General features: G+C 43.2%; 1 protein-coding gene across 1 annotated transcript; it reads left to right on the forward strand.

Annotated features, from left to right (window-relative positions):
- The first annotated feature begins 304 nt into the window (after positions 1–304).
- On the forward strand, positions 305–26,604 carry arhgef40 (Rho guanine nucleotide exchange factor (GEF) 40). The gene is made up of 27 exons (XM_077012095.1): positions 305–564; positions 4,467–4,556; positions 4,658–4,765; positions 6,677–6,962; positions 7,501–8,815; positions 9,299–9,546; positions 9,664–9,861; positions 9,949–10,063; positions 10,450–10,543; positions 12,101–12,187; positions 12,316–12,432; positions 12,880–12,978; positions 15,344–15,495; positions 15,709–15,847; positions 15,982–16,101; positions 16,225–16,416; positions 16,490–16,963; positions 17,094–17,467; positions 17,609–17,858; positions 18,274–18,363; positions 19,924–20,130; positions 20,360–20,545; positions 21,027–21,204; positions 22,558–22,659; positions 22,908–23,017; positions 23,459–23,509; positions 23,656–26,604. The coding sequence occupies exons 1-26, from the start codon at positions 562–564 to the stop codon at positions 23,483–23,485; spliced, it is 5,361 nt and encodes a 1,786-aa protein (XP_076868210.1). The 5' UTR covers positions 305–561; the 3' UTR covers positions 23,486–23,509; positions 23,656–26,604.
- Positions 26,605–26,782: the final 178 nt, after the last annotated feature.

The raw sequence follows: 26,782 nt of genomic DNA on the forward strand, positions 1-26,782 counted from the left end.
AAAAAAAAATTTGAGGAAAAAGTAAAAATTTGAGGAAAAACTAAAATAAACTTTTTTGAGGAAAAACTTAAATATCCTTTGTGTAGCTCCTGGAGTTAATGTTAGGTTTCGGTTTAACAAAATTAAAGTAATAAAAAGTGTAATTGAAAACTTGAAATAAAATACAAGTGTTGTTCCTATATGTGTGTCTGTGCAGACGTCTAAGTAAAAGCAGTTACACAGATGAGCAGTTCTTCAACGTTTAGGCTGCAGTGAGGGGCGATATAGGAAAGAGAGGAGCGGCGGTCAGAGCGACTGTGTCGTTGCTCTTATAAAAGCGGAGGGAGGGGCACGAGGCTGAGACCCGCGACCAGGGCAAAACGCTCCTGTCGCTGAGAGAAGACGAGAAATACCCACATCATGCCTCCCAACAGTCTCGCTCTCACCCTTTTTATAAAAACATTGGGCTGATTGACGCTGATAAGATCGGTTGATGTGACAGAGATTTCGGATTTTCAAGCGTACTGACGAGAGAAAGAAGAAGTAACGGCAATGTAGGCAGTCGCGAGGTCCAAGTAAATCATGGTAAGTTCTCCGCTCATGCCGCATTCTCCAGTTTCCTGTCTATGAGCACATTTGACCGACTTGGCCGTTTTAGCGTTTAAAATGTAACTATTTGAATAACAGTTTTGTTTTAAGCTTGAACCGTAGGCTACTTGTTTTCAGACATGCGCTTCCATTAAACTGTATTAAGGGGCATCTGATAAACTGACTGCGTCCTGTTCTTATCTCCTTAAATGTATTTTACGGCGTGTTGTACGGTGCTGGGTCGGGGAAACCCCCCTGTCATTAGCGCAGATTCCGATAGGGAGTTTCTGCAGTGCTACTGATGCAGTGAGCCCACAGAGAAAGAAGTGTAAACACTGGGAAAGACAAAAATATTCGTTGCATTTTTTAGTACTTTATACTAAAAATGTACAGTTGCAGTTACGGGGAATGTGTCTGACTCCATCTGGCTTAAGTGGATGTGACATTGTAGAAAGTTCAGTCAGGGCGCACGTCAAAGTTTCTACCGGTGTGGAGTTAGATGAGTAGGGAGGAAGAGGGTGGTATTATGGTCTGGGGTATGGGCTGTAGAATCCTGATTGTTTGTAGATGCTTTTGCATGGGAGAAATTAGGCAGAAACTAAACACCAGTCACGCAAACACAGGTGCAGTTTTAATCACAATAACTACAGTAAGGAAGAACCATTGGGGTACATATTTAGAGGACGATTGCAGGCAGTTTGCAATAAGAGAAAATACGGCATTTATAATGATGGAACTAGTGTTTGGTGTGTGTGGGACAGGGTGGAGTAGTTTGGCAAAGTGAGGGAAAGAGGGAGGGAGTCGAGGGAGAAAGAGGCCTGCTTTATTTTGGGAGACTTGGAGAACCATGGTGGTGGTTAGGGTGATGTTGCATTTTCCACATTGGAAAGGAAGAAAGAGGGGAGGGATGGGAAAGAGACTGAGAGGGAGAGAGAAAGAGAGAGAGAGAGAGAGAGAGGGAGAGAGAGAGAAACCCCTTCACAAACAATAGGTGTCTGGACATCAGTTCATGCACATGGGCGGCCGCACGCACGCGGCACACGTGAACAACGTTAACGGTGTTTCTTACATGTGCAGTCGCACAAAGTTCCTTGTAACACGTGCGCCTCCGTGCTGCAGAGCTGCAAAAAGCAAGCAGCCTCATCGGTACCTACGACACCTTGTTGCACTTAGTTTTCACAAGAAAAGGGGGCGTGAGGAGACGGTAATGGAGAGGCTTACGGTTCTGCCTTACGGTCCTGCAGGGAGCTGTGCGGTGTGTGAAAAACAGGAGGTGTCGGAGCAGGAGAGCGTCTAGATGATGCCTCAGTATTCTCCCATTCTCCCATTTGGGCATTTCATTCTCTCTGTCCTGCATCTGTTTTCTATCATACTGTTCCTGTCTTCCTCTCCCATTCTCCCAATTTGTTTGGATCAGTCTTTCTTTCACTCTCTCTCTCTTTCTCTCTCTCCCCCTCTCTCTCTCTGTCTATTCTGTGTGTTTTGAGGAGGTCTGCAGATCCTTCCGTTGGAAGCAGCCTGGTTTCAGACTAGAGAGAAAGAGAGGAAGTTGAATGGAAGAGAAATGTACGCATGGCCCCCACAAGACCCCTCTGCGCGCACACACACACACACACACACACACACACACACACACACACACACACACACACACACACACACACACACACACACACACAATATTGGGCATGTCATTTTTTTTTTGTCAGCAGTGAAACACACAAGCACATATACCATCATACAAATAACATCAAACATTTCCTATAATATTACGATCATATCCACAATCTTTTCAAAGTCAGCTAGTGCTTTGATCAAGATTTTATTTTATACAAGATATACAATATAAAATATTTTAATATCTTCCAGTCCTTCAGGATGCTATGTGAGTTATGATACTGAGAGAGTTCTGTATTAGGTGACCAGACTGGATATTCTAAATGAACTACCTAAATCTGCAGAGTTAATGGTGTACAAAGTAATTTCTCTTTTACAGACCTTGTCAGCTTTCGGATCATGTGTAGTGTAGTGTCAGCATTATTCTAAAATGCATTCGCACACACAAAATGAAATATGGCACATCCCGGGTTGATAGGGAACATCTGTGGACTCTTACAAGATACCACTGCACCCTAGTGCACATGTCAACTCTAGTGCACACTACACTCCACTCTACTGCATTACACACTAGTCCACTCCACTCTAGTCCACTGCACTCTAGTGCACACCACCGCTTGCCCATATAAACAGCTGGTTGTTTTGACCCATGAGCAGGCATGTCAACAGTTGTATGTGATGACATGTCCAGCTCAGCTCAGGACAGACACGAACGCTTTGCTGGTAGCATCACCTAAAACAGAAGACCTTTGCCTCAAAGGTCATGTCCGTTGTGCTGGCTTCAACTAGGAAGACAGCAATCAGCACATGTGTTTTACTCTTTAGCTGTGTGTGAGCGGAGGGGGGATTGAAACAGTGAAGCATGGAGGCTATGAGCACATCATTCTCTCTGGATATGACAAAATGTTATCAGTAATGCACCGGTATTTCTGTAAAGACAGATATATAGTATTGAGCCTGCAGATTTGGATTAGATAATAATAAGCCTAACTACCACGTTTTTTAGTGCGTTTGCAGATCAGATATTTAAATGGAAGACATCAGGCTGTTGCAGAATATACTAGCCTATATCAGATTTCTGATATCTCTGGTGATTCAGAGACAAGTGTGTGCTGTCTGGTTCACTGTATCTTAATTTGATTGTTATCATCACCATGGCTTTGGTAGTAGCACATGCATAAAATGCATGAAGTGATTAAGTAATCAGGACATTTCAAACAGCTAGGATGCTTAAGATCAGACACAAAAGGAGAGGGCCAGCCTGCAGTTTTCTCTGAGTTGTGAACTTTGATTTATCGTGTGATGTATCAATACTGAATCACATTCTTCTTATTATTCTTATGGCCTTTATTCTGACATATACCTCTTAGATTGGGGGAGGGGTAGTATAAAAATTAAGCACTGACAATGGTAAAAGGACAACAACAGCAAACAAACAAAAAAGCTGGTCTCACTCTCTCTTCCTCCAGGGTCTTCCTCCTTTATCCTCTCACTCTCTCTTCCACACTCCAGGGTCTTCCTCCTTTATCCTCTCACTCTTCTTCCAGCTTCCATCTCTCTTGACTTTTCTTTCCTGACAGTTTGCCTTGGAGTTTCTTTTTCTTTCCGCTCGTTCTCGTCTTCCCACTCGTTTTCTTGGCCTTTCATAAAAACCCTGCCCTGGCCAGCTTTCCTTCTTAGGAACACGACGCTTTATGAGGAAACGCACGGCAATCGTCAGATGCTATTGAGGGTGATATGTGACATGAGGGAGAAGGGTGTGGAGGTCTGCTAGATCAGAGGAGGGGTGTGAGAAGTGATGAAAGACGTTACATATTGAAATAGGAAAATGTTAGGAAAAAGGACAATAAAACGTAGTCAGTAGCTATAGCAACAGTGCTGCTAAAATAAACAGTGTGTGTTTTGCATGCAAAAAACTGTGTAGCCTTTTGCCTCCATTATCTACATACAAACACGAGGGAGAGGGTTCACAGGTGTGTGTATTATGATCCGGTGTCTCTTTGTGTTCTAAGGATGGGGTGTACAGGTCAGCATAACTTCTGAAAAGGTCATAACAACCGTTTGACCTGCAGGAAGTGTTTGACGGTCCCTGGAACACTAAACAGGAAGTTGCGTCTGAGCATGTGAAACGAGCAAGCTGTCAGCATTCCTGTAAATGTCTCTCTCTCTTTTACGTGTGAAGGTGAAGGAACCTGTGGGTTTGACGTTTATGTGACACTTGCAGTTCCTTCTGTTTGCATAAATTCCTGTCAGAATTTGATGTTGTTTTTTGTCTGTTGGAGGGTTCGGAGGCGGTGGAGGACTGTGTGCAGGGGGCGCTCTCTTCCCTCTATCCACCATTTGAGACCACTGCTCCTCCTCTCCTATCCCAGGTCAGTTTGCTTCTATCTCTCATCTAGTCATATTATCTTTCCTCGTAAAATGTAAATAGTTGTGTGTGTGTGTGTGTGTGTGTGTGTGTGTGTGTGTTCAGGTCTTCTCTGTCTTAGAATCCACCTATCAGCATGACAGTTTGAGGTATCTGCTGGACTTCTTTATTCCGGCCAAACACCTCCTGCATAGACTTCAGCAGCATGCCTGCGTAAGTGTCTGTCAGCCACTCACTTCATTATTCACTCATTCACTCCATGACTCACTCCATGATTCAGCCATTCCCTCCATGATTCACTACATGATTCACTCCACGATTCACCCATTCACTTCATGATTCACCCATTCACTCCACGATTCACCCATTCACTTCCCTTTTTATGTTCATGAGAATATGGTGACTTATTTCTTCCTGCACTAACTCACTCTGCTATCCCCATAGCAACATTTAAACAGAACGCCTTTCTCAGTCATGCACACACTGAACCATATGCATTTGTGTTTACTCACAGATGTTTACACATACACATATTCCTTCATATGCCCCGCCACACACACACACTCACACCACTCTTCTTACAATGTCCTTCTGTGTTCCTCGTTCATTCCTACACTGCAACTCTCTCACACACTTTCTCACTTATATAAACACACCCATATACACAGACACACACAGATTCTCAGCCGGCTCTGTTTTCATTGTTGCTGTGAGGAACTGGCTGGGACGAGAGCTGCGCTGTGAGTCATGACTATAATTCTTACCATATGTGTGTGTGAGAGAAAGAAAGAGAGGGAGAGAGAGAGGGAGAGGGAGTGAAGGAGAGAGAGGGGGAGTGAGGAAATAGGGGCTTGGCTACTACTCGTGGGAGAAAGAAAAGAAGAAAGAATGGGAGCAAGAAAAGGAGAGAGAGAGAGAGAGAAGTCTGGGTTTACAGAGGACTGATTGAGAAACGAGGGCGGGATCTAATAAGGGGACAGTGAGGCACATTGAGAAAGAGAGAGTGGAATGGATGGAACAAGTCAGTGTTTTGGTGACAAAACATTGGGGCGTGTGCAAAAGATGGCCGACATTTGTTTGATGGGGTCAAATAAAGAAATGAAAGACTTGGAAGATTTTTTATTTGTACCGAAGATATTTTCATATCTCATAAAATGACTATAAATGACAGTACAAAAAGAAGGGTGAAGAGCGAGAGGGAAACAAAGGCAAGAAAGAGAGAAAGTAATACTGTTTGGTATCATTTGGGTTTGTGGGTTGTTGAAAGAAAGGCTTGATGAGAGAGGGGCAAGGTAATTGAATTGTAAAAACCTGAACTATCAAAAATGGTACACAGAGAATCCAGCGTAGTTGCTCAGTACAAGACTGTGAAATAAGAAAAAGGTATTTCACAGAAGCTAACAGAAAATGTGCAACTTGGCTAAGACCCAAAAGGTCTCATAGGTTTCATCCAAGTGGGAGCTTCGGTTGTTTTGTGCTTGAGTAAATTTGCTGAAGGGCAGTTTCTGTAGGTGGTCGAAGCAAAGTTTACTGTAGTTGATGGAGCCAGTTGAATAGAAACAGTTGAAAATACATTAAATGGCTTTGGAGCGTTCTTTGTAGTTCATAGCTATGCTATGCAAAGGTTTGCTTTGTTTTGTAGTTTAAGGAACAGTTTAATAAATGCTGTTCCGCGGCATCAAAAACTTCCAAGAGTGAATACTACCAGACCTTTGTAGCTATCTAGATCAGACACAATAGTATTTTAGTACGTTAGCTAGTTTTGGGTTGGAGAATTAGACTCTTAGCCCCCAAAAACGTGCTCCAAAACTTTGTTCTTGTAGGTTAAGCAAGGAAACAGATTTCCAAAGCTGGAGGAGGTATGTTTGAAGCAAGATGAGAACAAGCTTCTCTGGGCCCAGCCAGAAACACTGTTCTTTGAAGTTTGTCCCTTAGAGTGCAATATTCCTTGGCTCCGAGCATTAATCAGTAAATTTTTTTGCTGTTGGCAGATTTAACACGATACAGAAAACAGTGTGGTGCATATTTATGATGGTTGGTAAATTTAATTTTGTCACATTATAATGTTTCTTTTGCTAAAGCACAGGCATTTTTTTTCTTCTTCTCTGTTTCTCTCTCTCTCAGTCTCAGTATTTAGGCTGTCTTTTCTTGCACTCCGGTTGGCCGCTGTGCTTGGGAGAGAAAGTCGTGGTTCAGCTCTCGACTCTCGACTGGAGGCTCTTGCGCAGCACCGACTTCTACCTGCAGGTGGTGCCGTTCTCCACACGCTGCCCCCGCCTGGCTCTTAAGTGCCTCGCTGCGGGTGGCCGCAACGTTCAGGAGGTGTTGGTGCCAGAGTCCCAGCACCCTCTGGTCTTTACCGCCGAGTGGCTGCATTGCATCAACAAGGAGCGTGGCTGCAAAAGAGAAGGTGAGGAGTGAAGATGAAGGTTATCTTCATCTTACAGTGGGCATGTAAAAGTTAGGAGCCAAAGCACTTCAGTTCATGGACATGCAGTATTGGGCATTCGTCTTTAGGCCACCATTGGAATTGTTGTGTTAGCAATGGTAACGACCATCTAAGTATTTAGTGTGATTTCTCCTTACACTTAGTAGGAAAAGACAGCTGAATGTTCTGAAAGAAGAGGTCACACTCACTCTTTTGCCCTTATAAGCCATTTTATACTAAAAATAAACATTTGACATGTTTAAATAATAAACACAATTATGTTTTTTTATGTTTGTGTTATATGTTGAGTATATACATGTATTTCTTGTATTCTCTGGTTGTTTCTTAATAAAGAGACTGAAACATAATTGCATATGGTGATATTGCTAAAACAACAGATCTAATGGTGGCCAAAGACTTTTGCACAGTACTGTATATGGAGATTGAAAAAAACTGCATATTCTCTGATTTCTCACCTGTTGTTTTCTGAAATGTTCTGTTATTCTTTTTTTCCTATCAGGAGGTAGTGGTTTAGATACCTGTCTGGTGAGTACATCTGATGGTGTGGTCCGTCTTCCATGGGATGAGGTTGTGTACCCAAAACTTCTCCACAACCCCTCTGATCCTCTGTCAAGCCTGGACTGCCCCTCTTCAGTCCCCTCTGGCCCTGACTACATCTCCCCAAATACAGGAGGTCTGGGTCTAGGCTGGGTATCTTCTTCAGGAGAGCCAGACTCCTTGTCCTGGGATGAAGAGGATGACCTTCCTCCAGACGGGGACGAGGCCGAATCTGGACCTGCGTCTGGACGCCCGAGGCGGGCCACTGAGCATCAGCCAGCAGCTGACAGTTCCGGGGACTATGTGGAGCTGCTGGAGCCTCGGGGGGGTCCAGATGGTGGCACGGACTCCAAGCAGCGGTACCTTGAAATGCACGGGATCTGCAAGACTAAGACACTACCGCTGTGCCGCCGCAGCAAGGCCTTCCGGCTGCGGAGGGGCAAGGCCTGGGGTTGCAGTAGAGTTGACCCTGGGGGGCGGACCGGGAGTCTGGGCAGGAAGGAAAGCTGCAACAGGGGTAGGGATGGAGGAGGGTCTTGCAGGGACTCGGTCAACTTAAAACCCCTTCCTCGGGTCATTGACCTGGCTCGAGAGAGAAAGCAGTGCCTGGACTTGGATGAAGGTGGTGGAGATCTAGCAAGCCAGGAAAGCAGAGGACTTTACTTGAAGGGTGCAGCCAAAGAGAGGAGGCCTGGTGTGGGAAAGGAGAGGGAGGGATCTGGAAGCACACTGCCCTGGAGTGAGAGTCATAAAGGAAAGCTCTCCAGTAGTGGGTGTTCTTCTAGACCTAAGGATATCAATGAAGTTGACATAGGCAGTAAGCCTGCAACGGACCAATCAAATCAAGATAAAAGTCTCCACTTGGACTATGGTTTTAAAGATGGCAGTTCATTAGCTGTCACTTCAGATAAGGAGGAAAAACCTGAGGAAACTGGTGCATTCAGAGGTGCAGATAATGCGGGATCCCGTGTGATTAATACAGTCAGTTCAGTCTCTGGCCAACATTTGGCTAACAGATCCGAAACAAAGTTGAATCCCCTTCAAGACTCCTCTCAGAAGAGGGAGTTAGACACTCCCTGTAATGTTTGCAGCACAACCAAACAGTCAGGAAACCCCAAAGACCAAACAGGAACTCATAATGCTCACCAGAATCCAGAAAAGACCCTTTCAAAATCAGGTACTCACAGCGTCGCTGGTGAAAGGCATGCTGGGAAGTCGGAGGACCGTCTGTGCCCCAGAGGAAAGGAAGTCAAAGCAGGAGGATTTCGAGCACCCAGGTATAACATCTGCAGAGGTGGGTAGAGTAGGCAAAAAAACGTTCAAGTATATTCACTAAGAAACGAAATAAAGAAATGAAGTCATTAATTGCTTCACATATATAGAGTAAATAAGTTAACTGAAGACAAAAAATCAAATGCCAAAGTAAAGTGGCAAACTACGTATATAACATATATATACTCATTATTACCCACTTCTGAACATCGCACAAATCACACAACACAACCACAGTCATCACAATAGTCAAGCAAGTTTCAGGCTGATCTTTCTAACTTCTAAGTTGTACTGTAGCTAAATAATACTAACTGTATCTTTCCTAATTCACTACACTGATGACCTTTACTGTGTTCTGCTAAGGTTTCCTTTTGAACGTATTGCCGAAGCAGTAAGCAATAGATTTCGTAATAGCCTTTTTGTTTCAGTAATATCAGCCATATGTCCTCATATAAATATTTAATAGCTTTTTATTTTTTTGCTAATAGAAGGAAGAGGAAAGCTAAGGGAGGCAAAGGGAGGGGCAAATCTGGTGCCCATGGCAACCATAAAGGCAAAGGAGACAAGGCCCAGAACAAAGCAAGCGAGTTGGCCATCGCATCTGATTCATCGGCTAAATCATCGCTGCCCAACCAAAGCCATCCTGAAGAGCCCAGCATGCCTTCGGCGGTGGAAGCGCATTGTGTGTTAGTCAATGGCAATGAAACAGACCCAGAGTCTGCTGACAGAAATGGAGGTTTGTTATTACCGTGACACTTTGATAACGCTCGTGCCATAACTTCACATGGCATGTCACGTGGCTCCCACATCATGGTTGTGATGTTCCTCTACATGTTTTGTTTGTTTGCATCAGTTGAGAAGCAGGAAAGTCAAGCAGAAAGCGTCCCTGATTCAAAGGCTCAGTCAGGCTCATCTTTACCTGACCACTCTCCAAAAGAAGTGGTATCATCAGCACCTTCTGACCAATCAAATGGACAGTCTCCTAAAGCTCCTCCTCTACTCAGGGATTTAGATGTAGACCTCCTCCAATCTGGAAAATTCATACTGACAGGTAAGTCTGATTGTCTAGTGGGTAAATGTGGTCAATTTTGACTATTCTGGATTTAAATCTGATGTATTTATTTTCACGGTTCTGAAGGTACCATTGATAGACTTGGCCGAGGGTTGGTTATAACAGAAGCACACATCCCTGAGGAGGGTTACCATGTTGATGACTTGGTGCAACTGCTGTCATGTTATTATAGCATCACCAGGTACCTCTGCCAGTGGTGTTTAAAAAAAATCAACAATGTGAACATTACTAATGATGAATGAAAGCTAGTGTTAGCTTTATGCTAATTGCGTTCCAGTAACTGATACCCATTAGCTATTCCACAAGTGCTACATTAGCAGTTTTGGCTAAAGGATTCTTAAGACAGTAACAAGAGAAGCATTATCTTTTTGTTATATTTTTAACAACCTGTAGTCTTGTACAGTCTTCAGAACAGAATGTCTTCTTACACATCATGTCACATCCATGAGTAAAAGAATTACATATATGATAGCACAGTTCCTGTGGAATTAATTAAATTTGTCCACCAATGGACATTAAGGCCATGAACCTAGCCAATTATTGATATATGTTATTTTTGATCGACAGACCTGTAGCTCGGGAGAAAGGCTTGACTGTGCTGGTGGACAGTAGGCAAGCTCCTCCTACGGAACTCTGTAGCTCTGCCTTACGGTTATTCAAGGTGAGACAGTGTTTTGGGCACCTGTGTATGTGTGTTTATTATGTACAGCTTGCTAGTACCGGGTTGGACCCCTTTTGCCTTCAGAACTGCCTTAATCCTTCGTGGAATAGATTCAACAAGGTACTGGAAACATTCCTCAGATAGTCTGGTCCATATTGACATGATAGCATCACACAGTTGCTGCAGATTTGTTGGCTGTACATCCATGATGAGAATCTCTCGTTCCACCACATCCCAAATGTGCTCTATTGGATTGAGATCTAGTGACTGTGGAGGCCATTCGAGTACAGCAGCGTTTCTCAAAGTGTGGGGCGCATGGGTATTGCAGGTGGGGCACAAGCAATTGGAAGAAATGAACCTTCGTTTTAATGCCTGTTCGTTTTGCATAAGCCCCGGATGTTTAAAATGTCTGCGGAACAGTGTGAACCAGGGCTAGATTCAGCCCTTTAATGAATTTGTACCGGCCCCTCCGGTCAACAAATTTGTTTGGGTGATATGGGACAGGTGAGGCATGGAATTTCCCCTTCTTCTGAGGTGGGGAATGATAGAAAAAATTTGAGAACCGCTGGAGTACAGTGAGTCTTAGATGATTCACACTTTATGACATGGCGCGTTATCCTGCTGGCAGTAACCATCAGAAGATGGGTAAACTGTGGTCATTAAGGGATGGACATGGTCAGCAACAATACTCAAGTAGGCTGTGGCATTGACACGATGCTCAATTGGTTAATAATGGGCCCAAAGTGTGCCAGGAAAATATCCCCCACACCACTGCACCACCACCATGAGCCTGAACCGTTGATATGAGGCAGGATGGATCCATGCTTTCATGTTATTGATGCCAAATTCTGACCCTACCATCCAAATGTCACAGCAGAAATCGAGACTCATCAGACCAGGCAACGTTTTTACAATCTTTTATTGCCCAACTTTGGTGAGCCTGTGCGAATTGTAGCATCAGTTTCCTGCTTCAGTTTTCCATCAGCTGACAGGAGTGGCACCCGGTGTGGTCTTCTGCTGCTGTAGCCCATCCGCCTCAAGGTTCGACATGTTGTGCGTTCAGACATGCTCTTCTGCATGCCCTGGTTGTAACGACTGGTTATTTGAGGTGCTGTTGCCGTTCTATCAGCTCGAACCAGTCTGGCCATTCTTCTCTGACCTCTGGGATTAACAAGGAATTTGTGTCCAGAAAACTACCGCTCACTGGATATTTTCTCTTTTTCGGATCAATATCTGTAAACCCTAAAGATGGTTGTTCGTGAAAATCCCAGTAGATCAGCAGTTTCTGAAATACTCAGACCAGCCTGTCTAGCACCAACAACCATGCCACATTCAAACTCACTTAAATAACCTTTCTTCCCCAATCTGATGCTCGTTTTGACTGCCGCCATGTCTACATGCCTAAATGCATTGAGTTGCTGCCATGTGATTGGCCAGTTTGCGTTAGTGAGCAGTTGGACAGGTGTACCTAAAAAATTGGCTGGTGTGTGTGTGTGTGTGTGTCTATGTATATGACCAGTTATTGTGTGTTGTGTATGTGTGTTTTGTGCGCTTCAGATGCAGGTACCGGCCGGTCTTCGCTCTGTTCTGATTCTTACAAAGGAAGAGGAAGATTCAACCCCGCCCACTCTGGATGGGATAGAGGTTCATACTCACATTATAACAGAGCATAATAAAACTATATATTACAACCAGAGTGCAAGAAAAGAAAACACACAGATTGATAAATAGATTAGTGTTTACAGTAATAAACTCCATTGACTTTGTCTTAGGTCCATTTAGTGAGGGGTACAGTGGTTCTACAGCAGTATGTGGACAGGCATCAGCTGACCACACAGCTGGATGGAGACTTCCAGCACTCACATATCGACTGGCTTGCCTTCAGGCTGGTATGAGTTTCCTGTTTTTTTTTTTTTTTTTTTTTTTTACATTATAGTACATTTATATTATATATTTATAATTCATGTTCATTTTATTTTAAAATAAATCAGTGCCTGTAAAGGGGCTCCAACATTTCTTAGCAAGCCAGCAAAACATTTCAGAATTTGTTGATCTTAAAGTCATGAATTTTGTCACATCTCTCTATAACCAATGGGTGCAGCATATTTTTTTGTTTCTATTCCTTTGTCTGACGAACTGAAACGACTTTGTGTTCTCCTTTGTGTAAATTTAGCATTTTGGTTAGACGGCTTGCTACAAGACACTCCACACTGAATTTAGCTGCATCAGTAAAAAAAAAATCTGCCATGCAACAAAACTTAAATGCAACTCCGCCTACATTACATCTAACCCTACAGCAGTAAATCACATGTTCTTGATCCCCTCTTCTGTTATAGAGCCTGGAGCAGCTAACAGAACGGTGTGAGAGTGCCCTCTCTCTGCTGGGAGAAGCACTGCAGTCTATGGACACCGTGCCACTTCCTGACTGCATTAAGGTAGTGTAGTAATAAGCCACTGTAATGCATTATAACAATATAACTGCAAGCAATGGTTCTCAGGGTTTAAGTCTATGTTTATGTGACCAATCTCCAGTAACAGTTACAGTGAATCCCATTGCCATAGATCATGCCTCATGTCTTTAGCAAGATGAACAAATATGTGAAATTTGCTTATGACTGGACTAAACATTTTCATTTTTTCAAAATAGCAATGAATCAATATCCTGCCTGATCACTCTTAGAATTTAGAGACAGATACGTGTATTAGCAAGGGACTCTGTCCTATAGAGTTTTTCATTGTGATACTGTTGTAGTCCTTTGTATTTTGAACAAAACAGTTTTTTTAATGCTTAAACATCTTGTCTCTACATTTGTCATTGTACCCCACATGCAGCAGGTAATTTGTCTCAAATCTGGCTTTCATTACCAGAACGTAACTTATAAACACATACCAAACTTAGTAACATGCCTTGGATCTGAAAAATCCAGCCCAGGCTCTATGGTTTATTACCCAAGCTCTGAAGGAAGTTTAACTTGTTTCAAATAATTATTTAGTTGGATACTCCAAAGTTTACTTTAAGAGCAGTTTTGAGGCAACTTGGAAAAAGTCCTAGGGTTAGTTGAATATCTTGTTTACAAATAGTGGTGTGAAAAGCCTGTAAGTTATCATGAATGCACTTCTGCTGGAAAATGTGTCACAGAGTTATGTCATTTTAACTCAATATCCTGTGAAGTAGTTACACGCAGAAAGATGTAGACCAATTTAAGTTGAAAATATTGTAGTGGCACCCACTTTCGTATGAAACGACAGTATGTCGCAAGGTGTGGGTATTTAACATTCCAGTTTCATCACCCTTACAGCCCCTGTGCCAGACTACCATGTAGAGGCAGTGCACCACATTTCACACTTGTCTTGTTACAGTGTTGCCATGTGAGCCAACATTCTTGCTCCATGTCAAACCCCATTTAGGTGTTGGTAAGGTTTCATGACTGTCTGTCCAAGTGTTCGTGTTGGTGCTTGATATGCAAGATATAGATAGTACTAGAAGTGCCTTGTCTAGAAGTAAATACGTGATTGCATCATGGGACAAACTCGCGCTGTTGGTCCTTACAATTTTGGAGAAAACAGCTTCTGATGTGTGAATATGTGACTCAGTTTAAGGCCTGATGAGTGATACATTGTGCAAGATTTTAACACTTTTTGACAGTCATACATTGACCCAATTTTAGCTACTTTTGGGAGGGGGTATTAGCTAAACAAATTGGTGGGTGGAGCCCAGTGGTTGAAAGGGCAGCTGGATTAGTTTGAGATTGTATCTGTAAGTCTTTTTCCACCCATGGTGCCTGATGAGTCACTCCACCACAGAATCACAGGCCAGAAAAATTGCTGCCGTTCTGGCCCCAAATCTTGCTGGTCTGGAACCGGCGAACCTGTGCAGCAAGCGGTCGAGAGGTATTAGCAAGCACTGCAGACAGTACAGCAATGATTCATTCATGGTCCGCACAGCAAAGAAACACGTTACTTGAAATATGGCCATGTAGTTTACACAAAGTCTGTCGACTTCTGTTTCTGGATGGCATATGCATATGAAATCTGGACAAGTCAGGCTCTTCAAAAGTGGTTCTGAAAAGGTTCAGTAGTTCACAGGAACCAGCAACAGCTCTGGAAAGAGCACCAGCACATTGTTGGTGGAAAAATTATATTTGCAAAAGACATCTGGAAATTAGATTTACAGATTAAAAGTTTGCAATATGCAAAATGTGCAGTCATCTACCTCTGTAGCAACTCCATGGACTGATTGGAACACTTCTGAGTAGTGCTCACAATATGCCAATATGAACATAATAATAAAATCATGAACAAGCTTGTTTGCTGAAAAATAACAATACTGCCCCAAAATAACAATAAATGCCCCATAAAATGTAAACAGACAAAACTGTGACTACTTTCTGCAGTTGTGTGATTATTAGAGTATGCTTAATAGTTAATAGGATAGCTTTGAATCTGGATAAAAAATTATGATAGACTTGACTTAATTTAGTTAAAAGTAAAGTATGATTTTTTCCGCTATCCAGCCTGCGTTTATGTTCTTCTTATTGAGTATAGGTTCAGTCTGTAGATGTGAAATCATGTGATGAGACTAAAATACAACAGACATATTGTGTTAGCCTTGCATTTCTAAGAAATACTTTTTTTTTCTTCACATGAAAAGAGTAATCCATTTAGCCTTGCTTAATCCAGATTATGTAGTATTATGTAGTTTTTTTTTTGTTTCAGTAATTATTTGCTTTTTCCTCTTAGACTAAAACTGCAGTTTCTCTTTTTGGCAAAAATAGCATTTTGTTCTGTCTTCTCCCCCAGTCTGTACCCCTCAGTGTTGACAAACACAAGCAGCTGATGACGGATGTTCTGTCTGACCAACGGCTGACGGAGCTACAGAGGAGAGGCGGGGCTTGGCTGGCTGGACTGGCTAGTGGGACATCCGGACTGGCTCAAAGGTCACCAGACTGCAGGTAACCATAGAAACTAACTAAATGACTGTAAACACGGCTGGATAAATTGGACAGATTGATTTCTCCATATTAATTTATGGTGAATCATCTGAGACCGAGCAAATAAGTATTCCGAATTTAGAACAAATTTAGGGATTTTTCTTTTTGCTGAAATTTTCTGAACTTCTTAACATTTGATGTCATTCTATATGTTTGGGTGCTTCGTACTTTTAGGGTTGCCTTGGCCACAACCTCTGAACTTTACGACAGTGTTGATGATGCACTCCATCGGTTGGTGCGTCTGTCCAACCAGAAAGGCCGTGACCTTGAATCACTTGGTCGACTGGCAGCTCTAGTGGCCAAACTGGACAAGGTAATCAAAACAAGCTACAGCGACGCTTCTAATTTTATCATCTTATGTCTTACGTCGTTCATTTTCATATGTGTGGGTCCGTGAGCCCTCACGTACGGCATTGCCTAACCTCTGTGCTCTTGCTGCTCCCTCAGTGTGAGCGAGACGTCGAGCGTGTGCAGGATCAGCTGGGGGAGTACAGGGACCCTCCTCTCTCCCTCAGCCGCCTTTCACTCACACAGCAAAAGTTCAAGAGCTTCAGGGAGTCTGCCATGGTGAGTACGTGCATCTGTGATTTACTCTAACGTTATGTGTAATTATGTCTAATGAGATTATAGAATTGACATTTTGATGTTGATGTTGTATTCACGAGCACTTACTTATTTGTGTGGGTGTAGGAGCTTCACAGTGAGACTCTCGTGGTGCTGGGAGAGGTTGAGAGCTGGTCGGAGCTTGACTGGGAGGGGCTGGGGGCGGTCCTTAACCGGCTCCCTCCAATTAGAGAGAAAGTGAGGGACATGTCGCATTGTCTGTCTGACTGCTGGACACAACTGGACAACACGCAGAGGCTACTGTCCACTCTCACGGAGGTAGCAAATGTCCATACTCGACAGGGATGCACTGTGCAGACACATGCCTGTCTAACGCTGCCTCTACCCACAGGCGTCCCAGTGGTGCGACGTGGTCTCCTCCTCGTCTCCGCTCTCCTCCCCGTCCTCTCCCCTGTCCTCCCTCCCGCCCATCCCGCCGTCTCGTTTCCAGGATGCGCGGGCCCTGGCCCTTGAGCTGGGCGGGGGGCCTTTGCTGGACCTCTGGGCCCAGACCCTGGAGCGCTACCAGCGGACGCTTTCGGAGTTCAAGAGCCGCATGCTCCAAGGCCAGGAGTCTGGCACGGGGGCCCCTAGGGCCCCCAGGACACCCAGCTCGTGGGACCTGGAGGCAGACGGGGACGGAGAGTGGAGCGGTGGAGGATCAGGGGACGCAGGGCTGCAGTCCTGGGGCTCGTTGGCATCGCTCTTTCGGCCACAGAACTGTTCCACGCTGAAGATCGGAGAGGACAGGAAGAAGGAGGGGTGTGGCGGGAGCACCGGGGGAGGAAAGTTCCTGCAGAACCTGCTCAATCCCAGCAAGAAGAGTGTGAGTCCTGTGCGTGTGTGTGTGTGTTTCAACGTGCTATTTAAGAACACATCTTGCCCTAAATTAAGAGGTTTTAGTGTAGATAATTGTTAAAATAACATTTTCCCCCTTTCACCCCCCATTGGTGCAGCCCACCGACCTCCCTCCTAAACCCCCCCGCAAGCGACATCCCAGCTTCGACCTCCAGGCCCTGCTGGCGCCACGGCGAGCCGCTGCCGTGACGATCAGGCCGGCGGAACCTCCCCCGGTCTCCCCCAGCAGCTTGTCACCGCTGTCCCGGCTGGGGAGGAGAGTTCTGGCCGAGTCGGCGGCGGCCGTGGGGGTGTCGGCGGCCGTGCCGGGATGGAGGGACGGGCCGGGAGGTGGAGGGGGCGTCCTGATCCGCGGTGTAGAGGTCAGCAGCAAGGAGGTAGCGGACCACGCCGGGCTGGCTAGGCAGCACGTGCTGCTCAGCCGAACCGACAGGGAGACGGGAGGGGAGAGGCCTGGAGCCACCGCACAGAGGTGAGGGTCAGGGTCAGAGTGCACAGAGTCCTAACCTCTGTGCATATCTGTGTTATATAGTGCTTAGTAACTGCTGTAACATTGAGGGGGGGACCGTGAGCAGACTGATTATCGCAAATGACATCTCTCTGTCTCTTTCAGTAAGTTGTATCTACAGTGGTGCAGGCTTGTGAGCTCTGAGAGGGAGTATGTAGCGCTGTTGAAGGGTGTAGAAGACACCTACCTCCCCCTGCTGGACAGCTCAGACGCCCCACCGTCTCTGCGAGGGAAGGCCGACTCCCTCTTCTCCAACTGGAGCAGTCTCGCTGCCTTCCACTCGCAGTTCCTCCTGCCCTCCGTGGAGGGCGCTCTCTCTCAGACGCTGCATCAGACCAGCTGCTTCAGTAAATACGTAAGGGCTTTTCTTTTTGCTTTGTTTCTGCACTTGGATAGTCTGGGTCTGAATTGTTGAGAGCGTGAGGACTATCAGGTAGGCGATTGTCAGAGCATGGAGCATGTACGCTTGTGCCACCCTGACAGATAAGGATGTTTTCAGATGTACTTCTTCATTTAAGGATATCTGAATTAAGACAATGCCATACTCATAAAGTTGAGTGACAAGATAATTAGTGAAGTTGTCAGTAAAAGTAAGGACTATTATTATGAAGGGATTAGTGGGGGTGTGTACTATTTGACATTTTGAGGTAAGCTTTAAGAACTGTGAAAAGTACAATAACAATCTTTTACAATTTGACTGAAATTAATACTGTATTTTATTCCCTTTGTAACACACACACACTCTCACTTGGACACGCACTAAATCTCAGAGAGAGCAGTTCATGCAGTATTCCCATTATATCCGGATGAAGCCTGAGCTGGACTCCCTGCTGGTCAGTCAAGCTGCCGATTTCTTCAAGGTGAGCTCCATAACTCTCCATCTATGAAAGGAGCATGTCACGGGAAAAAAAACAGTTGCGAGGAGTTAAACTGCCCCACCACATGTCCGGTAATGTGACTAATGAAGCGGACGGTCACTGGGGATTCTTGGCTGCTTGGATTCAACTGCTGTGGCAATACCAGTAGTGCCCACAAGGTGGCAAAAGAAAAAACTCCTGAGAGCATAGAGATCTAAGGTAGAAGAGGTATATTTTTATCCATCATGAATTGTCTTTTTGCAAATTAGTGGGATGATTTCCACCATTTACCATCAATTTGTTCAAATTCATATGACGTACGGTGCAGCTGAAAGTGCTCAAAAAGCCCCTCACGCTGAATTAGCGCTTAGGGGGTGAATCACATCAGTAACAGTCCAGCTGTCTCTTGGAAAGCACTGAATATCGCAAAATAACTGACCGTACAAATGCAGGCTTGTAAATGCAAGACATTATTGATTTTAAGTGACACATAAACATGCACCACCATATAATAAAAAAACATTTCGATTCACCTGTAGAGACTGTAGCACATTTCCTGTCGTGAACATTTAGTGTTAGGCAACCACTCTAGCTCTTTAACGTCCGAACGTAGGACTGTTGGCAACTGGATGTTTTTGAGTGGCAGACAAGTGTCATCTTTGACGTGGATGCTTATTAAAACTCCAAAGGTCCCACACGTCTGTACCTGATACAATACCAGTGTCATGCTCTCTACTGGGACATTACCATGACAGTGTCATCGTAATGATAAGAGCTGTATTTAACCCACATCATTTAACCATTGGTTCTAAATAACCAATGATGCATTAAACAGATGATGGCTGACAGACACATTTCTAAAATTGAAATTAAATGTACCTTTACAATTACCTAATAACATATATGTTGACTGTAGATAGTTATTTTCAATAAAGTGTTGAATAAAAAACATTAATAATAAATAATGATAATTATTAATGTCCTTGCAATGCTGACACCAGGTTGCAATATGAAAATATGTCCTCCAGATCACAGAATCACAGAAACGTACCTACGTTTATTTTGTTTGTTTGTTTGTTTTTCCTGGCGTGTTCCAGAATGTTCCAGAATGAGCCAGAATGTTCCAGAGTGTTCTGCTGGTAATTTGAATTATGGTACATGATCTAGCAAATGTAATATAATGCTGATCAAAATAATGCAGACCTTGGCCATGACACCTTAGGGGTTTAGCAGGGTATTGCAATTACAATGTATTGCAGTATAATTGCATTATAACATTTTTGTCCATATCCTGCAGCCATATTAGTGATCAGGCACACCAGTGTGTGCTTCTGAAACATCTCCTGAAGAAGAGGACCCCATTCGTATTGCTTGCCCCATAAACCATTGTTCAGAAGCTCATACAGGCTACTGAACAGTGGTTAAAGATGGACCCACTACTTTCAACATTTTCAAGCACTTTCAAGCACTTTCAAATTGCCAAGTGCTTTGCTGTCCTTGTGGAATTCTTCAAAATTCTCTCTCTCTCTCTTTCCCTTTGTCCCCCTCTCTCTCCATTTCTAGGCAAAGCTGCCCTCTTCTTCTGCTCTGTCTGCTGTGTCCTTTCCTCAGTGTCTTACAGCTCCTACTCAGAGGCTGGAGCACTACTGTGAGATCCTTGAGGAGTTGGGAGGACTAAATCCCACCCCTGACCCCGCCCTCTCTATTCTAAGACACGCCCATCGCCACGGAGAGGCCCTGCGGGCCAGTGACCTGATCATGGGCTGTACGGTGAGAAAGCCGGAAAAGCACTCGTCGGAAAAGTTACTATAGACGTGTACAGGGAGTGTCGGAGCAGCTGATAGGCTAACAAATAAACTGCCCCCTAGTGGTCAGTAAAACAACGTTCACTTCTGTGTCGTATTAAACAGCTTTATGATTCAGTGTAATTGTGAAAGGCCCAAAGCACAGAAGTCCTGTGAGTAATCCAACTTAAAATGGACGAACGTGTGTGTCTAAGGTACCTGTGGCAGAAAGGGGAGAGTTGGTACGACAGGGTGAGCTGTGCGTGTGTGTGTGCGCCGGTGGCCGGAGGAGAAAGACGGGCACGAGGAGGGTGTTCCTCTATCAGCATTACCTGATCTTCACCAAGCACAAAACTCCTGCTCCCGGACGCACCGCATACAGCTTCAAACACTGTATAAAGGTGCGTCCCACTCACACCTTCGCACCATGTAATGATAAGAGCTGTCTTTAACCCACATCATTTAACCATTGGTTCTAAATAACCAATGATGCATTAGACAGATGATGGCTGACAGACACATTTCTAAAATTGAAACTAAATGTTTCCGTTTCAACTAAACGGAAACACACACATCACACGTTCTGTAGGTGTAGGTGTTTTGGATCAAGCTTTTAAAGCGTCTTCATTTTGCAGACGAATCAAGTCTGGTTCACCGATCACCAATCATTTTGCTCTTTTAGTTTTCCAAATGAAATCTGTCTGATTTCTTTCTGATAATGTTTCTGCTCTTTGGGGCCAGCAAATGTTCTCAGAATTCTCATAAAGTTTTAATTTTCTCTTTATTATCCTAACAAAGACAGTAAAGCAAAGCACATACGCAACACACACACACACACACACAGAGTCACACACAAAAACACGTCCTCTCTCCATGCTTCAGACAGGAGAGATGGGTCTGACCCAAAATGTGGGTGAGGAGGGCCTACGATTTGAGGTGTGGGTGAGACAGGCGTCTCGCAAAGACTGTCTTACTCTCCAAACCTCCACTACAGAAGAGAGAGAGGCCTGGACACATGACATCGCCCAGCTCCTCTGGACACATGCCATTCATAACACAGGTAAAGTTTGGTACGCTTTAACCTTTGACCTTCCACACCTCACCTTTAACCCCTCAGAGTATTAATGGGTGGAAAGACCTTTCATTCCTGACCATCTTTCACAACCAAAATGTCTTTTACACTGGCAGTGTAAATGTGTGTGTGTGTGTGTGTGTCTGTGTGTGTGTGTTAGTTGTTAGTCACTTAATACTTAATGAACGCAAAACCTCATGAGTAAGTGATGAAAGTGTAACCTTTTGTGTTTCAGTGTTACTGAAAATATTAAGAGTTAACAATTATGTTAATAATTTGAGAAACCAACAGCCTACATGTGATCTTAATTGAAGATGTAATAGCAAGTTTTAGCAGTAACGTTAAGCTGCTTTGTTCATTCCTTAAAATCAGGTCCATTTATTCATTAACTATTAATTCATTAATTAATTGAGTGCACATCCCCTTAATTAGAATGTGCTTAAATAATCATAGTGTTCCATTATTGACCCAGTTAAATATGTGTAATTAAGAGAGCAATAAAGATCGGTTTAATTACAATAACATTAGTAGGTATGTAGCTGTAGTGCTGAGACTGTGATGGGGTATGTGGAGGGGCAGGGGATGTGTTTTAATAGTGAAGCACCTGTATAACGTCCCTGGAGTCAGAGTTATAATGCCTTACAATAACTAACTGCTGGAGCAGTTAAGCTCGCGTTTGTACCTTGCAAGCACATTCTCAAATTAAACAAAATCAAGATCTCAGTGTAAAAGTGGCTACCTATAAATGCCTTCCTATTTTTGCCTTTAAATTGAATAGTATGGTGAAAATCGTGTTGTTTAATTTCATCCAGTTAATTTGCAAGTTAAGGGTCTTTTTTCCTTGAGTTTCCCCCAAAGCCAGTTCTCAAAGTTGCAGCCAAATGCCCGTTGCGTCTGGTCTCGACTACCACATGATCCGCTGCCCACACAACATCACTCACCAGTTAAATGAGCAGCAAATGCTGTCAGTGTGACAGCCACTAGCTCTTGGCTGGCACTTCCCTGTGCATTTTAGAGAAGAACTCAACCTTCCAATGCCAGCCCTAGTTTGTTGGCTTCTGGCCATGGCAGTGGAAGTGCTGGGATCCAAACCCAGGTTCAGGAGCAGAAACCCACTCTGTGCTGTAGCTACTGCGCCTTTAGCTGGGTCAGCAGTTTGATTAGAAGAGCACTGAGCACCGAGATTGTGGCTAGTAGGTTTACGTACGCTGACAGAAGTAGTAGTGCTGGTTACCATAGCGAGGTGTGTTGTCCAGGTAGAATGTTTGATGTCATAGATGGATACAGGATGAAATGTAGCTGTTTGTTTCAGAAGCTGAGTGCCTGTGTTTGTGTCTGCAGAGTTGTGTCTGAAGGAATCTCTGTGTATGGGAATTTCCAGCAAGCTGCTATTGGATGTAACAGGAGCAGATCTAGACTCAAGTTTCAGTCTTATTGACAGAGGTAAAATACAGACAACACACACACACACACACACACACACACACACACACACACATGTACGTTTTTACACCCACATGTATATCGGTGTACAAACAAGGACATGATTACACATTTATAATTATGATTTGTTGTTAGTTCTATGTGCTGTGTGATGCACTAGATGCAGTTTGTGTATCTATTAATATTAGGAATTTAGAAACCATTTTTTGATTCTAACATGAAAACACCTCTCTCCCTCTCGATCTCAGTTCCGAGTAGCTGCTCAGATTCCTCTTCAGTGGGCAGTCAGAAAGAAGGAGGTTCTCCTGCCACGGTCCGAGACCCAAAGACAAGCTCAGACCAGACCAGCCCCACACAGGTAACAATTACGAACCACAATCAATTACAAAACACACTCAATTACGAGCCACACACTCAATTACGAGCCACACACTCAATTATGAACCACACCACAGCCCCCATGACCAACAAACATGCTCACATGCCCTTACCCACCAAAAACCCAAGTTTTATTTACATATGCACAAATATGCATTACATATGCACTACACTAAGTAAAACAAGAACTCTGTAACATATAAAGTAACATATAATATTCTAATTACTACAAGTCTAGGAACATTAATGCTAATATGTGTGAGAATGTGTTTACATTTTTATGGATACACTAGGGTGAGTTATAATACTAATGATGCAATAGTTGTCTAGCCCTTTGACAGTTCTCTCTCTCTCTTCTATCTATCTCTTTTATTGACACATTTCCTTCCTTTATTTATTTGTTTGTTTTGTATTTGCCCAGAATTCATCACTGTCCACCGCGATTTGAATTCATCTCATCTCAACCTTAAACGTCAGTGTCCCTTCCCTCATAAACCTTATCCGCCTTCAGTTTTACCTTCGATATCTCCCTTAACTATTTCTAACTTAAAAAAAAAACATAATCAGACCTTATTTAAAACCGCAGAATTATTTTCTCTTTATCCTCCGTTTGAATAGAAATGAAACTGGATATTCACTCAACAAAGAAAACTGGAGGAACGCAGCGAGAGACAGAGAGCCTGGGAGACGACACTATGCAGCTCGATACATTATATCGAGGTTTGGAATCCATGCCACATTCCACTGAGTTGTTTTGGCTCTGCCTGCCCTAGTTGCTCTCTGTGGGTAACTGATTTCTAGGTGCTGAAGCACGCAGAGTGTGTGGCATATTTCTGGTTTTTGCACACGGCTGGCTTCAGTGGATTAGCTACTTGAAGTGGCGTGCCAAGAATTACTCTCGTAGGTCTGAAATGCACCAAAAGAAGAAGAAGTATAACTTTTTATTGATCCTCTCGGGGAAATTCTCTCACTGCATTTAACCCATCTGGAGTGATAACACGCACACACTCCACACCAATTAGCTCAGGAGCTAGGGGCAGTGAACACACACATACACAGAGCATTGGGCAGCAAGTTTCTGCAGCACCCAGGGAGCAATTGTGGGTTAAGGGCTCCCAGGCACTTCTGCTCTAGCCATTATTGGTTCAGAACCTCGAACCACCAACTTTTCATTTCTAAGCCCAATTCTATAAACTTTAAGCCACAGCTTTAAAAAGACGTTTGTTTTATGCTCTATTACCACCCTGAATAAGCGCATTTTCGCTTTGCCATTTTTAATCAAAGAAATGTAGAAATTATGCTACCTGTTGTTGTCTTGTTATCTTTGGGTTATTTCGCTATTTTTGGTCTATTTTCAGACCATCTGTTTCTTTATTTTTGTTATTTTTTCACATACAATGGTAATTTTGGGACCGAGTCAAAAATGGTGGCGATCCGAGATCAGAATCTCCTGTCTTAAATAAAACATAAAACTCTTAATGCTCTTGACATATTACAGCTTGCCCCTCAGATATAATAGATGTAATGTTCTGAATCAAAACTGGACCAAAACTGCTATTTGCCATAACAGGAAGACATTTAAAGGAAGAAATCTTTCCTTAAGGAAGACATTTTTTACTCTTCAGTTAAGCTATTTGAGGTACTGGCCTTTTCACTCACAGATACCCACTTCATCACAACAGAAAAGCATTGGTGCTTTCGCCTAAAGTCGTGCCGTGATGTTTCAGGGAAATAATTGACCAAGCAGTGTCTGTGTAAACATATCGGGAGATACACGATGAAGCCTTGTGGTGCTCGCTTCCTGAGAAGGAATTCCTGAATTCCTATGGCTTAAGCTTATGACATTTTTCCATTACCTAAAATAGCCTGTGTTAAAATCAAATAACGAGGGTTTGCAGTGTTTCCTATGGGCTGCTTGAAGTTGCAAGTAGCACAATTAGCATGTGTGGACAGGACTAATTGGCAAGTGAGGAAATATATAAAATAAATGAGTGCAAAAACAGCAAATGCTTATTAGTCCTAAGCATGCATCGGAAATTACATATTACATGTGTGTAATGTGTGCTTTTGTGTGTGTGTGTTTTTGTGTGTGTGTGTGTGTGTGTGTGTGTGTGTGTGTGTGTGTGTGTGTGTGTGTGTTTGTGTGTGTATATGTGTGTGTGTGTGTGCATAATATTATAGGTTTACAACTTTGCTCTTTGCTGACTTTAACCTTGGCCTATATTATTCACGTCAAGCTAAATATATGAAAGCAAGTATTTTTATTAAAGTATTCATCTTCCATAATCTTTCACTGGTATATAGGAATAAGCAGAAATGTATAAGACTATGTCAAAAGTCTCTTGTCAAATGAGTTTGTTTGTCTACATAAACATAAATAAATTCTTGAAGTATAAAAGTCGTCCAGTTGAGGTTTTGTCTAGTTCATGAAAAGACTCCCTTTTTCCAAAAAAGGTCCTTGATGCTAATAAATTTCTGCTTGCTAATAGTGAAGTTGTATATATTTTCAGGGACACAATTTGACGTCACTTCTCAAAAAATGTTGGGCATTTTTATGTTGCACTTAACACGAATTGTTTGAATGCTGACACTTAAAACTGTCATGTTAGATTCTTTATCCAATATTTTGCCTGAAGTCATTTGGAGGTGAAACTGAGTAAAGCATCAAGAGTTGAACAAATTTCTCCACACGGTTCTTACAGTCTCGTCATGTCTCTCTCTCGCTCTCTCTCTCTCTCTGCCTTTTTCTCGCTGTGTGAAAAGGAGATTTTTCCTCTTCTCTGTCTGTGAGTTGCATTAGAATCCAGCTGGCTTTGATCGCCATGGCAGCTCCACCAGCCAAAGCCAAAGATGGTTTGCATAAGACGAAATGCTCAGACATTATGCTTTATACTTTGTGTTATGTAATCGGTGGACCCTGCCCTGCTATATTCCATTAGACCTTATGCAGCCTTGGTCTAGCCTAGCCCAAGATTCCAGGACTCTCTTAAATAGTTCAGCTTTGTTAAAGCATAAACTATGACAATTCAAATCCACTTTGGAACAATCAACCTTCTTGCTTTGAGAAATATCATTTATTACAGTGTTGACAGACTGTAGTAACCTGAAACATATTAATGTCTTGCAACATACAGGAAAAAGGGCAAAGATATAAAATATTATGACCGTGTTGTTCTATGTAAAGTGTGTGTATGTATGTGTGTGTGTGTGTACATACACATGCATACTTGCTACATTAGGAATGTTGCTAAGTCTCTAAACCCACAACAAACTCAATCCAAGCATACTTTCCACAGTGGGAAATATGTTCGATTCTTTGTTTTTACAGGAGTTCTTTCTTCATAACTATAAATATCTTGGCATGATTCATACTTTTCATTGTAAATAGAAACACATACCAAAGATACAAGGTGCCTTTACAAGCCTTTACCCTTTTGAAATTGATGTTTACATTTTTTTTTTCTAATGTAAACCTTATTAGTATTAATGGATGAATGGGCGCATGCTATGTTGTACTGCATTAACTTTGTACTGATCGTTGTGTTTGTATTTTTGTTCCTGTGAGAATTAAAACTGGACCGCAATGACAGCCCTGTTTGTTGCAGCCATTTTAGTGAGGGGGCTAATGACATCTAGCACATATTGCTGCTCTAAAGCACCAGGCATTATGGGATACACACTTGACAACATTACTGACACACTGAAAATGGCAGCGGCTCAGTGACCAATGGAGGGGATCAGATAT

The sequence above is a fragment of the Brachyhypopomus gauderio genome, chromosome 1 (genome assembly GCF_052324685.1).
Source record: "Brachyhypopomus gauderio isolate BG-103 chromosome 1, BGAUD_0.2, whole genome shotgun sequence".
In the NCBI taxonomy this organism is placed as follows: Eukaryota; Metazoa; Chordata; class Actinopteri; order Gymnotiformes; family Hypopomidae; genus Brachyhypopomus; species Brachyhypopomus gauderio.

Excerpts from the sequence above, each read along its gene's own strand:
- arhgef40 (XM_077012095.1), top strand. Across the intron at positions 10,544-12,100 it reads CTGCCTTACGGTTATTCAAG|ATGCAGGTACCGGCCGGTCT; the intron begins GTGAGACAGTGT and ends TGTGCGCTTCAG. Across the intron at positions 21,205-22,557 it reads ACATGCCATTCATAACACAG|AGTTGTGTCTGAAGGAATCT; the intron begins GTAAAGTTTGGT and ends TTGTGTCTGCAG.